Here is a 15,751-nt window from a genome sequence, read left to right as displayed (position 1 = left end):
AATATAGCTTTTTAATTAGTCTAGATTTATTAAAAAATAGAATAAATGTATAAAATATTATATAAATTTCTGTTTTGTATAATATAAATATTTATTATTTATTTTAATTTATAATGACAAAATATACTTACAAGTATGTGTTTAAATTATTAATGTAGCATATCATATATAGTTATATATAGATATAGATAGATAAATATAGATATATAGATAGATAAATGCATAGATTTTCTCATTACTATATACATTTTTTATATAATTATATAAATTTACAAACATAATACACACATGTATACATTACATATATGCAATTTAAATGTCTAGTCTAGATTTATTAAAAGAAACAGAATAAATGTATAAAATATTATATACATGTCTGTATTATATAATATACACTTATTTATTTTAATTTATAATTACAAAAAAAATTAACATAGCGTATCATATAATTATTTATACGCTTTTATGTTTTCTCGCTACATTTCAAACCTATTAATCTATTAAACCTTTTCAAAACTATTTTGCTTTATAAACATTAAACAAAAGAAATTATTATATAAATGCAGATATATTATATACACATGTATGTTTTACATATATGCAATTTAATAATTTATTAATGAAAAACATTGTCTAAGTAGTCTAAATTTATTTTAGAATACATTTAATAAGTATAATAAATATATTAATATCCCTGTATTATGTGTTAATGTGTGTGCATATATATTAATATATGAATGTATTTATATTTATATTTATATAATACTTTAATTTATTCTCTTTTTACTAAATTAATTTAGACTATGTAACATTTTATTATTACACCATAAAAAATTATAATTAATACATTTGATATAAAAAAGTCAAATATTTACGTACAGGTGTATTTCTAAATGTATATAATAATTTCTTGTATTTATTACTTATAATGCAAAATAAATTACTGTGATTCAAACGTAGGAAATAAACATTACAGGAGTGTCTAATATGAGAAAATCCATTCTAATACTACTCCTACTCAGTGTTCATGTTGGCAGATGTGTAGAATAGATCGTTATTATTATGACAACAATACACAGCTATTTTGCCATCAGAAATAATAATTACTCATTTTAACCCTATTCCTTACTCCCACACAGGGATTATCCCTTTATCTGATGTATGCAAAAGCCAAGAGGGTGTCAGGTTGCGGCTTGTTTTGCCAGGACTTGCTTTTAGAGCAGGAGACTGATCTCCTGTCAGGAAGTGCCGCAGGGGGGGACATTTTGCTCTAACCAGCCCGTACCTGGAAATACCAGCCTGCCCGCATGGAAAGTTGTTTTGCTCACTTAACAACACTGAGTAACACGTTATTTGTGGGAACTTGTATTTCTTTTTATCGTTCAATCGTTCGAGATCAATGTTTCATCTAGTCAGTGGTTACTGTGAAGAATGAAATCTATAACTGAATGCATTCGAGTTTTGGAATTCTTGTTTTCAAGTGAAGCAAAGAAAACAGAGAGACATTGATAGATTTGAATAGACAAAATAGCAATTTATTAATAACTTATCATTTCTTTACATTCGTAACATTGGGGGGAGTGGTTTTGTAAAAGAGCCCCTCCCCCCAACCAGGCCTTTGCTTTGAGGGACAACAAAACCCTCCGGAAAACCATCACTTTCCTCACAAAAAATTGCATGTCACAGAACTTCCCTGAACAGGAGACCCAAAATGTTCTCCCAGCTTTGTCAACACAGACCTCAAATCCTCGCACACAAAAAAATCAGTGTTACTTGCTTCAACCCTCCAAACGTCCCCAGAAAAGTTACAAAAAACAAGTATAAAGGCGTGTGGGTCCTAAATGGGCATGCATCTGAAACCCCGCCGAATAGCATTCGAGGAATGCCTCGTACACTTACAAGTTTGGACGACCCTTCGAGCTCGTATTGGTCGGGTCTGCTAAAAAAAAAGTACTGGTGAAAAGAAGAAGCTTATGGGAACTGCTCTGAAAGGTTACCGCACAATAACACTCTTATGTACAGAACTAAGGCAAGAGAATGACAAATTTGATTGGTGATGGTGGTTAAAAGGCTTGAGAGAGGCGGAATTGATCCGTAAAGCAAAACTGGAAATATATTATACATATACACATTGCAAAAACCTGTTCAAATTTTTGGCATTTAACTCGTCGATAAAGATAATATTGATCGATATTCAGTTCGCTTACATAAAGAGGACGAAAAGGAGAAGAAAAATCTACAGCCGTTCCTTTAAAACAGGTATAATCTAACTACCGACATCTTAATATACACATGTATAAATGGTTCAAAAATTTCTCCACGCAAATAAGTTGGAGTACAGTACACTCTGCCATCATTACCGAAGGGAAGTCTCGTCCCAAAAACAGGCAAGTCTTCATTGAAGACAAGTAGAGCGCACCTAGAAAATGTCAAGGTGCAAGTGCTAAACAAAACAAATGCAGTATTTGTCATTGTTCAGTTCCAGTCAAGTCTCTTTGGCACACCAGCCCCTAGTTCGTTCCATTTCTGCAGTCTTTCCATGCTTGAGTATGTATATATACGGATATATATATAAAACAAACTACTTTAAAGAGTCTCGGAGATACAGAGTCACATGATCTCTCTCCGTTAAACAGCAGCGTAGAAGCTCTGGGCAACCGCATGCCCCATCAGTGGCTACTCTGGTCGGCCGTCGTCTCAAGCCAAGATCAATAACGGCAGGAACCCCTCGACAGGTGTCGAAAAAAAGATACTCGATTCGTTCGATTCAAGCCGCGGCGGGACCTCACGTGGACTCGAGAGGGTCCAACTGGAAAACGTTGTGATTGGTCGGCGTGGTGAAGTACAACGGCTGGGTCGGAGCCGGGACTCGATTGTCACACGGGCTCTTGAGTCCCAACGTGCGTTCAAAGTCCAAAAGTTGGCCCATGAAGTTAAAATTGGGCGAGATGTTGGACTTCTTCATCTTGACTATGTCGTATGCGTCGTTCATGGACAGGTTGAGCTTCTGCATGAGGTACGCTACCGTTACGGTGACCGACCGGCTGATGCCGGCCAGGCAGTGAACGAGAACGCCACACTTCTGTCCGCGGGCCTCATCTGTGACGGGAAGGAAAAAAAAACACGAGACGGTTAGTTAACTGACTTATGAATATGCAATTGTACATAAGCTCGGTTGTCAGAATTCATTACGGTCCCAGCGTTGACAAAAGGGGCCTCATTCAGCAGGATTTCTAGTGCATGACTGCAGAAAACAACTCGCCCATTTTCTCAGGGAACGTGACGTGGAAATGGGCTATTAAGGTTAATCGAATGATCCTTCCGCTTGCCAGGTTACTCGACAATGGTACCATTTGGGCGTGTAAATGTAGAAGTCATGGCAGCGCCCTGTCAAGGCTAACAGGATGTCAACACTGGCCTGTAAATGGTCCTCATTGTGTGGCGAAACATTGCTCTGTCCTAGATTACTTTCAATGCTGCTTGCTTCCTTCCTGTTGAGCTCAAATTACCGCCTCCCCCCTCCGTCTCCCGTTTCATCATAAGCCTTTGTGTCACAATTGCACAACCGCGGGATATGTTACTATGCAAACAATAAAAAACGGTGCTGTGCGTTTGGTTTCAAAACACTGAAAGACCCGCTAGGCTTATTAATCAAAACTGGGACTGAATGAAAAGCAATAATAGCGTTCGCTTACCAATAAAGCTGATGGCTTCTGGGAAGAACTGTGAGAGATTCTGGCTCCAGTGGTCGGAGATGGGAATCTGCTTGTACTTGAACTCCCCCGCGTTCTCGAACATGTTAGGAAGATTAGGGGTCACGTTCAAGATGTACTTGATGCCAAACTCCTCCAGGATATCCAGGTTTGTCGAGTCCTTCGCGCAGCCCAGATACAGATGCGGCAGGATCTCCACGGGGAACGAGGGCTGGGGGTTGGAAAGGGGGCTGCCGTCCGAGTCGGTGGCGCTGCTCGGGTCTCGGTCGATGTCCGACTCGATGTCCGAGGAGTCGGAGCTGATCCGGAGCCCTCCGAGACCCAGCACCTGGGAGGTCGGTGAACTGCTGCTGGAGGAACCGTCGAGGTTCGTCTCGCACATTGTGGGAAATTCAGCTTGAAATTTGCTGAAGCCACCTGTGAAGTTAAAATTAGAGATACATTTAACATTTATCCCTTAAAACTACCACATTATTTTAAACAAGTATCCATTTCTTAGATACTAGTACTCTTTGTTTACTAGTAACTACTTATTTACATTCCAGCTCCAGTTCTAAATACACTACATTATGTGTTACTAGTAACATTTTAGATATGACTAGCACTATTTTTAAAATGCAACTGTAACTAGTCATTTATCATGCCACTAGTAACATACATTTCAGTTGGAATACATACTAGTTGGAAGTACAGTATCTAGTTCAATGGCTAAACGTGTTACTATTGAGGATGAAATGTGACTAAATAAATACATATTGGTACTGTAAGTATCAAATGACTGGTTATTTCCAAAATATATACTGGTAACATAAAACATACTATTTAGTTGCTGTGAACCACATAAATACACCAAGCAAAATCACGAAACGCGGTGGAAATGAACGTACCCTCCAGATAGAAAGCCTTGTAGCCCTCGTCCTTCATCCTCCTCAGCAGTAAACCCAACACGGATCCGCCGTCGATGTTTTCATTCCACTCCCGGCTGTACTCGTCGTACAACACGATAGTGTCCGTCTTGCACCTCCGCGCGAATCTCTCCCTGTCTTCCCCGTTGGAAAGCAGCGACTTGATGGGCAGGTTGCCCTTCTTGAGCCGCCGGAGCATGAGGCTCGGGATGGCCACGTTAATGGCCGTTTCGACGTGCGACGATTCGTATAGCTCTTGCGCTCGGCAGTCCATAACGAGCAAGCAGTCCCTGCGCGTCTCCAGCTGCTCCTTCAGCCACTCTACCGTCTTGCTTATGGCCATGACCGAATCGAGCTGCACGGGTTTGAACTTATCGAGCATTAGTGAAATACGGTACGGCACCGTGAGACCTTAAAACTGCGGAGAAGACGCGCTTGCAAGAGGCCGTGAACGTCTCAGGCCTGGAGCATTGAGATTCTCAAGTCAAAGTGTCTTGTGCGCCGTCGAGATGATTAAAATCCTCGGCTTTTGCTTCGAGAGTCAAGCGCAGACTCGCTCTACTTCCACCCCATTCATGCAACTGTGTGCATTTATCAATGACTCACACTAGCCACTGACGTTGTCTTCTCGTTATATAACCTCTCTTCTCTCGCTGTCGGTTTTCGCACGGATCGGTCTAGATATCCAGTCGAATGTCGATCGCAAACGCAACGCGAAAGCCAAATGCTTCGTAGCTTTATTTCCCTTCGAGATTTATCCCGGAGAAAGCAACGCTGCGTCCTCCGCCGCTCTAGTCCTAGATGCTCTCTCTGTCACTGCGAGCTAGTGAATGGATACAAGCTCTAGGCGTTTCAATGGATACATTATGTCGGCCAGCCAATCAGGAGGCGCCGAGCAAGCGTCGCCGTGGAAACGTGGCCGGATGGAACAGACTGTGTTGATGAATTGTTAATAAGTTTGTCATTCACAAAAACGGAAAGGAATTTCCGCTCCGGATCAGCGGAGTGCAAACAAACAGTAGAGAGGCACTGCACGGGAAGGAAGGAGGAGCGCGAGTGTATTTGGTGAGGGGTCTATATACCTCATGCTCAGGTTACACACTTGAACTCCGTTTAGCCGCATTTCAGTTTCGTCCGGCCGCTGTTGTAGCTCGGTTTCTGGAGGCTAGTACGTACGTCGCTGGCTGTCGACGGTTAAACCCAGCTAACAAAAACAACCTGCTAACGTATGAAATAACGTTGTTTTAGAATGGTCTCTGAACGTTCGAAACGTTTAGAGTTTGAAAAACTTTAGTTTTTGGTTACTCGAACGTTAAGGGAGCATTCCATTTATTCATTTTACAAATATTATGGCAACGTTGCTTTTGAATTTTCAAACATTCTGAAACAAACTGTAGCAGTTAAAAACGTTATATGACTGACTGTCCAACTAAAACATTTCAGGAAAAAAAGTTCGTTTTGAGAAGCCCAACCGACATTAGCTACACTACAAGTCAAAAGTTTTTCAACAGTAAGATTTTTTTTTAAAGAAGTCTCTTCTGCTTACTAAGCCTGCATTTATTTAATTCAAAGTACAGCGAAAACAGTACAGTTTTGAAATATTTTGCTATTTTAAATAACTGTGATGTAATTTATTCTTGTGATTTTAAAGCTGAATTTTTAGCATCATTACTCCAGTCACATGATCCTTCAGAAATCATACTAATATTCTGATTTACTGCTCAGAAAATATTTATTATTATTATTATGTTGAAAACAGCTGAGTAGAATTTTTTTCAGGTTTCTTTGATGAAGTTCAGGAGAACAGCATTTATCTGAAATAGAAATAATGTTACAAAAGCATTTTATTTCTTTGGATATTTCTATTCATCAAAGAATCCTGAAAAAATGTTCTCAACTTTTAAATATTGATAATAATAAATGTTTCTTGAACAGCAAATCAGCATATTAGAATGATTTCTGAAGGATCACGTGACACCGAAGACTGGAGTAATGATGCGGAAAATGTAGCTTTGATCACAGGAATAAATTACATTTTAAAATATATTCAAATAGAAAGCAGTTATTTGAAATAGTAAAAATATTTCACAATATTACCACTTTTGCTGTATTTTAGATCAGAAGAGACTTCTTTAAAAAAACATTAAAAATCTTACTGTTCAAAAACTTTTGACTGGTGGTGCACTTTGCCAGAACGTTAACCGAAGTTCTGACAACGTTCACTTTTAGCTGGGAACGAACTCATTTCGTATATGTGTTATCTGTGTTTAAAATTAATTTCATATACACTAAATAATTGACATTTCATTTTACGTTACTGGCATGATTGTTTTACACAAAAATCGATGAACACACACACAATAAATACGAACTAGTTACACTAACTAACAAACAAATAGGGTAGATTCAGGTAAATTACCTAAGCAAGTATTTTACGGTGAGAAAAATGACAGCTGTGCCTGACAAATCTCACAAAATACAGGCCTTATGTAAATGACTGAATTAGGTAATTGCATGAAAACATTCTGATGCGCATAACTGGTTAAACAAGCGGGAGAATATTATAATATTTCTTTTCTTTTAACGTATGAACAATATGAAAGTATAATTAGATCAGGCAATCGCATATTCTCCTCTGATTATTCTGTTGATCGATCGCTCAATCCGAATCAATGAAGGTGGGAAGCGCGCTAAACGATCGCCCAATAAACACATAAATGGAGCCATCAAAATAGTTTAACACCAGATGCGAATTGCGAGTTTCTCCTCGCCTCCTCCAGTCATTTCCTACACCGAAGCTCGCGACATCTTGTGTGTCGAGATAGCATGTGTGCAAGCTTTGAAAAAATCACTCACAAATTCTTCAACAGCTGCACCGGATTCCCGCGCCTACATTAAACCAGATGTCTTTGATAATACTTTTACATGTCATTACCCACAATTTTATAATTGCTATCGGTTTCAGTAGAACGAGGTTAATTTGAATTGCGTGCTGATAAACTAAAGCCTCAGTAGTGCTGGTTTAAAAGGTCAGGGCAGGTCTCTGGTGCTCAGAAACGCTGAAGCTCGAAAACAAGCGGTCGAATGTTATTCACCGTGTGCAATTTGCATAAAGTAGGCGAGAGACAGAAACAAATATTATTTTGCTCAGTCGTGTTTACAGGCACAGCCTATGGGGTTGCTATAAATGAACCTCTGCAGCTGAATATAGCTATTAAAACAATAATACTAATGAAATGTGCGTTTGGAATGAATGTGGAAGGCCAGATTAGGGGGAGTTGATTAACATGTTGTCAGACATCCTGTCTCCTGTGTCATTTGGCAGTGAATTGTTCTTTAAATTGTCCATCAAGGCTCTCTGTCATCATTCACATGCACAGCCGTCACATGGGCCAAAGGTGTGTTCAGTTTCACCCCGCTTAACATATGAAACGCCACACAGCATCTAGATAATGGCCATTATCCTGTAGCTTGTGGAGATCCTTCTGGGGAGGCTGGATTGTATTCTCATTGTAATCCACTTTGGCTGCTTTACTGCCTGAAGATACTGCATCTGGATGAGCTTTTGTCTTGAGAGACACGTTCCCTCCACTTTCCACAATCTGAAATTTTATAAACCACTGTTTCTTCCAATTGTTAGTAGTTTTATAAAACTTTAAACTGATCATCGTGATCACAAGGATGTTTTTCCACACTGATGTACCATAATTTCATTTACTGTTACGGAAAAAGAAGAAATAATTTATTTAATAAAATAAATAACATGATGTTGATGATGATGATTATTAGTATTATTAATCATAATAATAATATAGCACAATAATAATACCTATAGCACACAAAAACAAAATAATGGCCGGAAGGAAAAGATATAATAATGAAATAAAATAAATATAATAATAGTAATAACATCATACTCAGCTTTTCTATTTTTCTATTTTAAAAATTGACAAAGAAAGAAATCATATATAATTTAAGAAAAATTATATTTTTAATCTTAAGATTTTTAACATGACAAATAAATAAAATAAAATAAATACATTAGTAATAATAAAATAACCGTTTCTATTTTAAACTTTTATTTTGAACAAAAATGATAAAGAAAAAAATCATGTAATTTAATAAAATGTATACTTTTTTAAAATTTTAACAAGATTTTAAAAATGACAAATAAATGTAATAAATAAATATAATAATAGTTATAATATCATAAACTTTTTTTTTATTTTAACATTTTGAAAAATGACAGGAAGAAAAAAGAAAGAAATCATCATATAATTTAATAACATTTATATTTTTAATTTAATTTGATCAAGTTCGGTCTTTGTTAAAAAAGACAAATAAATGTAATAAAATAAATATGATAATAATATTCTAAACATTTTTTATTTTAACATTTTGGAAAATGACAAAAAACAAGATACTGTCATATATATATATATATATATATATATATCTTTTAAGATATTGTCATATATATATATATATATATATATATATATATATATATCTTTTAACAAGAATTTAAAAATTATAAATAAAAATAATAAAATAAATATAATCACAGTAATATAATAAACATCAAATATCAAATATATTTTAATAAAACTTCTACATATAATATAATAATAGTAATAATAAAATAAGCATTTTTATTTTAACATTTTAAAAAATGTCAGAAAGAACGAAACATGAAAGAAATCGTATACAATTAAGAAATACATTTTTAATTTTAACAAGATTTTGAAAATGACAAATAAATGTAATGAAATAAATATATTAATAGTAATAAACATTTTATTTTTAACATTTTAAAAGAAAAATAAATCATATATAATTTTAATAATTAGATTTTTAATTAAAATAATAAAAATTACATAAATGTCATAAAATAAATATAATAATAAATATAATAAAATGATATATACAAATATGTTTTTATCAAAATGCAAATGATTACCTCTAAATGTTTTAAAAAATGAATCCAAAACAATGAAATATTTTCACTCCTGTGTGTTCACACAGTATGATACAAGCCCTTATTTTGAAAATTATCTGATAAATCATTAGCTTTGCCACCATATTGTAATACATCAATCTGTCAAGTTTGTCAACAGCATAACAGCATATGCAAAACCAACAAGCAATAGTTGCTTAGACTCGGTTAAACTTTGACTCTCCTATAAACAGACATATGCAGGTCATCCGGCTCCAGCAACAGACCTGCAAACTGATAACAGCTCACTTTTTCCTGCTATTATCACAGTGGTGATGATATCTTGTGTGTCAGAAGCAAACACAGCATAAAACAGCTCTGTGTTAACAACATCCAAAACTCCTGAACTTTGCAGGTATTTTCTTTTAGCCAAATGTGCGTTACAGCCCACTTGTAGACGTGTATGAATTTCATTGTTTGTATCCAAATACATTCAAATACATAGGGATATTTTTAGGATAGCGTGTATATAGCCATGACATATTCAATTGACAGTTCTTTGTCCTCCCCTTCCTCAGTTCCTGGGTGGGACTGGAAGTTTGTAAGTTTCTGCCGCTCACCAGGCCCGCTATAGTCAGTGAGTTTTAGACAATGCTGGCTCCGCTTTTATCTGCGGCTCCATCGGGACGGGTCTCTGTCCTGAATCAGGGTCTCTGTTGACCCCCCGCCATCACTGACACTGCTCTTAGGATGAAAGGTCAATCTGATTGTGTTGTGAATCAGCAGGGTTTCTCTTTTCTGCCCTCAGCTCCCCCTTCACCTATGATACAGTGCGACTTCCTGCTCTCATGATGTTTACTTCCTCTCTCACTGTTGACTTACTGTTGTAGCTCTTTGTGTGCTGATTTCTGCCGGGGGGTTGTTGCACTTTCACATACATCAGAACTGCTAATAATGTGGGTAAATAAAGCTGTTTGAGAGGTTGAACGCAGGTGGCAAAAGTCATTAAAGTGATTATTTAAATAGTCAGGAAAACAACGACTGAGGCAAAGTGGTTGATCTTCGCATCATTATATAACTGTTCTATATAAAACATACCTGTAGAAGCTATTTTTCAGGTATTCCATCCATCATTTGAAGACAATTAGATTAAAATATTGAATACAGTAAATATGTGGTTTAAAATAAAGAGAACAATCAAACAAATAAATAAATTTACCAAGTGAAAATGTACAAAAGAAACATTTTTAGTTTTTAAGTCAATGCAAAGACGCGAATAAATGCGAATTCATGATGGGCGATGCGAATGATGCAAATTGGGTGCCACGATTGCCGCAAACATGCGATATTCGCCTCAGTTGTGTTATTTTTTGAGGTGGCTAATTCGTATGAATTCGTACGACCTCACTCATATGATTTTTGTTTAAAAGTTATTTCCAAGTTCCCCAATTTGTATAAATTCTTACAATTGACCTACCTCTAAACCTACCCATCACTGGGGTCTAGAGAAATTGTACAAAATTCCATACAAATTCGTATGAATTAGCCATCTGGTTGTGAGATACGGTTGCGCAAGTTAAAAAATTTCAACTCGAGCGGAATATTTGCATAATGCGTTGTTGCGCAAGCCAGTCAGCGAAGAGCTTAGTGACACGTCTGGTTGTTTTTTTTTAAATGTTTTTATTTGCATGATGCGAAAAACATCCGGCGAGTAAACTAGAGCGAGTAACGCAATGCAAATATTTGCTTTGCGTTTGGTGTGCACACACCATTATTTTAATAATTATTTTAATTTGTCCATCAGCAATGTCCAACATTTATTTGACCAAAAATACAAGAAAACTTACTAATATTGTGAAATATTATTACAAGTTAAAGGAACATGCCACTTTTTTGAAAATAGGCTCATCTTCCAACTCCCCCTAGAGTTAAACAGTTGAGTTTTACCGTTTTCGAATCCATTCAGCCGATCTCCGGGGCTGGCGGTAGCACTTTTAGCATAGCTTAACATAGATCATTGAATCCGATTAGACAGATAGCATCTCACTCAAAAATGACCATACATAATGACGATATTTTTTCTGTTTAAAACTTGACCCTTCTGTACTTCCATTGTGTACAAAGACGGACGAAAAATGAAAAGTTGCGATTTTCTAGGTCGATATGGCTAGGAACTATACTCTCATTTCGGCATATGCAACTCTGCATCTACACAAACTTAGTGCCGGCACTACGTAGTATCATTGCGCCTTCTCACTGTAAAAAACAATTTGTTGAGTCAACTTAAAATAATTTGTAACCTGGCTGCCCTAAAATTTTAAGTTCAGTCAAAAAAAAGTTTATTCAACTTGAAATGTTGTATTAAGTGACAACTTAGATATTTGAGTTGAATCAACTTAAATTTTTTAAGGCAGATTTTAATCAGATTACTTACCCATCTGTTAAGTTTAGCAAACACAAATATCTAAGTTGTTACTTAGTCCAACTTAACATTTCAAGTTGACTAAACTTATTTTAGTTGACTGAACTTAAAATTTTAAGGCAGCAGGGTAACAAATTATTTTAAGCTGACTCAACAAATTGTGTTTTTTATTTTTTACAGTGTGCACCCATGGTACGGCAGCAAAGTTCCTTGATTATTACACTTCACATTTGATGTGAACACACTATTAGTTATTTTAATTTGTCCATCACCAATGTCCTGAATTTACCATGTGAACTTTGCAAAGATGTAAACAGACATGAATTTGCGCTGCCAATGCGAACCAATGCGAATTGCATCTACCCTGCAAGTTCAAATATTTTAACTTGAGTGAAAAATTTGCATGATGCATTGTCGCACAAGCCAATCAGTGAAAAGCTTACTGAAATGTCTGGTTTGACATGTCTGGTTGAATCAGATTTAAAAAAAAATGTTTTTTATGTTTTATTCGCACAAGTGATGCAAAAATGGGGTGCACCCACCATTAGTCATTTTAATTTGTCCATCACTAATGTCTGACATTTATTTCACTAAAATACAGGAGAAATTTTTTTTGTTGTCTTTGCACACAAAAAGTATTCTCATAGCTTCATAATCTTATGGTTCAACTGCTGACTATTTTAACGATGTCCTTACTACCTTTCTGGGCCTTGAACATGTTGTGTTGCTGTCTATGCAGGGTCAGAAAACTCTCGGATTTCATCCAAAAAATCTTAATTTGTGTTCCGATGACGAACAAAGGTCTTACGGGTTTGGAACAACATGATGGTGAGTAATTAATGAAAGAATTTGTGGGTGAACTACCCCTTTAATGCAACAACTTTCAATAATTTTAGCAGTCTATTTAAATAAGACTTGTTTGTACTCTTAGCAGGACAATAAATGGGTTTGCCTTAGGCTATGAGCAGGGACACATTAAAGGACACTCCTGGGAATCTAATAGAGGTTTCAAGGCTGGGCTGGTTTTAGTGGATCAAAACAGGAAGCAGAGACATGAGGGTCTCTCTAGAGAACCGCAGTAAACAAACAGCCCCGGTGGGCCCTCCACCAGCAGCCCTACAAACAGGAAGCGCTGATGAGAAATTGTTCAGATGAAACCGAGATGCAATGTTTTGAAGTCGTCAACAAGCCATTAAGCCACTGGACAGATTTCACTCTGATTGATTTGCCTTGCAGTACATTATTCATGTGATTTCATGCATACGTATGGACATGTAAAGATGTCCAGGACACATTATCGATCAGGATATATACATCTATAAAACCATTATCACCCCAGAGGGTGTGTTGTCGGACCACCCTGGAACACAAAAGCCCATTGTGATGGTTCATTTTCACCAGTGTTTTCACAATCGTCACTTCTCTTTAACACCCTTCAAACTCCTGAACTCTTAAGTTACACTTTTAGAAAACTGCAGTTATATATAGTGTTTCCTCAACTAAAGGCAAAGACCATTTCAGCTTAGTTTTAGTCGGTTTTTGTCCAAAAACATTGATAATAATAATGTTTCTTAAGCAGCAAATCAGCATATTAGAATGATTTCTGAAGAATCATGTGATACTGAAGACTGGAGTAATGATGCTGAAAATCACAGAAATAAATAGCATTTTAAAACATATTTAAATATAAAACAGTTATTTTAAATGGCAAAAATATTTCACAGTACTATACTGTTTTTAATGTATTTTCGATCAGATAAATGCAACAAACAACAATATTAGAAAAAATAAAATAAATACAAATAAACGTATTTTAAACATTAAAAAATCCTAGTTCACCAATATAATCATATATTGTATTAAACAATATTTGCCGACATATATATATATATTTAAACATACATAAAAGAAAATAGAAACTCAATTTTATTTAGAAAAAAAAAGAAAGCACAATTTTATTTTTTGTCCATTAAAATTGTCCAACAACATGTTTATTGGACTAAAAATACAGGAAAAAATAATAATATTGTAAAATATTATTACAATTTAAAGTAAATGTTTTCTATTTTGGTCTATTTTACAGCGTAATTTATTCCTGTGATGCAAAGCTGAATTTTTAGCAGCTGTTACTGCAGTCTTCAGTGTCACATGTCAAATATTTTTGTGGAAATATATTTTTATATTTTTTCCTCAAAATAGTTTAATAAACAGAAAGTTCAAAAGAACAGCATTTATTTGAAATGACAAATTTATTTGCAATTTATTATTATTATTATTATTATTATTTTGCAATTTTTTAACGCAACTTAAAGCACCTTTGCGGAATAAAGGTGTGCGTGTGTGCGTGTATATATATATATATATATATATATATGTGTGTGTGTGTGTGTGTGTGTGTACATATATATATATATATGACCCTAAACATTTGGGTATATCACATATCACAGAATTTTGTTTTGATTTTTTATTTAATGTTTTTATTTTTCCTGAAAGTGATGAAAATCATCGTCTCGTTTCTATTATATCGTAATTTTTAACTGTGTTTAATATATTTGTAATGCAATTATAATTTTAAACATATTTGGGAAAGTGGCCAACTAATTTGTCTTGCATAGTATAATTCATAGCCATACTCTTTTAATAATATTTAAAATAATATTTTCCACACTTTAAAGATTAAAAGTCTTAGTCTGGGTTATTAAAACAGTAAATATTTATGAATAAACACCTATAAATGTTCACCTTTTGAGGGTCTGTCTATATTTCAGCCAGCGCTGGGTTGTTTTTAACCCATTTTTTAGAGCAAATGTAACTAATAAAAGCATTGCAAAAAGTTTCAAAGTTTTAATGCGACTTTGATACAACAAAAAGTCGAAATCCGTTAGTTTTAATTGTAATGTAAAAGTGCCTCAAGCTGAAGAGACACCCATGAACACATTCTCTCCCGTCACCCGTCCCTCGGCGGCGAGCGAGAATGTTCTTATTTCAACACATTCTTGATGAATGAATCGAGAGCTGTTGAGAAAGACCCTTCTGCAAGGCGTCATTCCAGACCCAGCTGTTTTCCTCAACCCCTTTAACAGAGGTCCTGCAGATCCTGAAATATGACAGGAATTTGTAAACAGAGGCAGACAGGAGGCCCCGGGGTATCCTGGGTAATAGCAGAGAGAGGGGAGGGTAATTGAAGGAGAGCAGGATGAAGGTTATTATGTGTTTGTATGGCAACTGAGGAGCTGATGGCGTGTAATTACAGTGCTGGCTGAGAGGGGAACACTTTATATCCTCTTGCAAGTCCCAGCAGCGACCCACTGGTCTGTGCTGAGACGTAATGGAAAGGCAAATTGCAGAGTAATAGTGGAATGTGTTTATCCTGTCCTTTAACTTCCAGTATATTTGCGCCTCAGCGCTTTGTTCTCATGCACCGATGTTGTACGCTTTAATGACTGCAAACTTACTCATACGATTCCTGCGGTGTCTGGTTTAGCAGATGTATTAAATTGTTTTGTAAAAACATCTAGTACTACTGAAAATCTGGCACCGACCAAGTCTTGCACCAGCCAAGCAACTGCTTAATAAATCATTTACACGGAAAAATAAAATCTTTCAGGAAAAAAAAGAAGAAGAAATATAATACATTTTATAATATATATCTATAATCTTTAAGACAAATATATATATATATAATATATATATATATATATTTAAAAAAAAAAAAAAAAAAAAAAAATATATATATATATATATATATATATATATGTATGTATACATATGT

At 35.4% G+C, this 15,751-nt stretch overlaps 1 protein-coding gene and 1 long non-coding RNA gene across 2 annotated transcripts; one reads left to right on the top strand and one right to left on the bottom strand.

Annotated features, from left to right (window-relative positions):
* Positions 1-1,509: 1,509 nt before the first annotated feature.
* On the bottom strand, positions 1,510-5,451 carry dusp6 (dual specificity phosphatase 6). Its single transcript, XM_051099735.1, has 3 exons — positions 4,601-5,451; positions 3,696-4,130; positions 1,510-3,099 (listed from the first exon to the last, which is right to left on the bottom strand). Exons 1-3 carry the CDS (start codon positions 4,998-5,000, stop codon positions 2,786-2,788), a joined length of 1,149 nt encoding a protein of 382 aa, XP_050955692.1. The 5' UTR covers positions 5,001-5,451; the 3' UTR covers positions 1,510-2,785.
* Positions 5,452-5,586: 135 nt separating this feature from the next.
* On the top strand, positions 5,587-14,216 carry LOC127156713 (uncharacterized). The gene is made up of 3 exons (XR_007825774.1): positions 5,587-5,683; positions 12,716-12,804; positions 12,908-14,216. It is a non-coding gene; the product is annotated as an uncharacterized LOC127156713 (long non-coding RNA).
* Positions 14,217-15,751: the final 1,535 nt, after the last annotated feature.

This window comes from Labeo rohita, chromosome 25, assembly GCF_022985175.1.
Source record: "Labeo rohita strain BAU-BD-2019 chromosome 25, IGBB_LRoh.1.0, whole genome shotgun sequence".
Classification (NCBI taxonomy): Eukaryota; Metazoa; Chordata; class Actinopteri; order Cypriniformes; family Cyprinidae; genus Labeo; species Labeo rohita.
The sequence above is the reverse complement of the archived record's forward strand: the minus strand, read 5'-3'. Positions and strand labels throughout refer to the sequence as shown.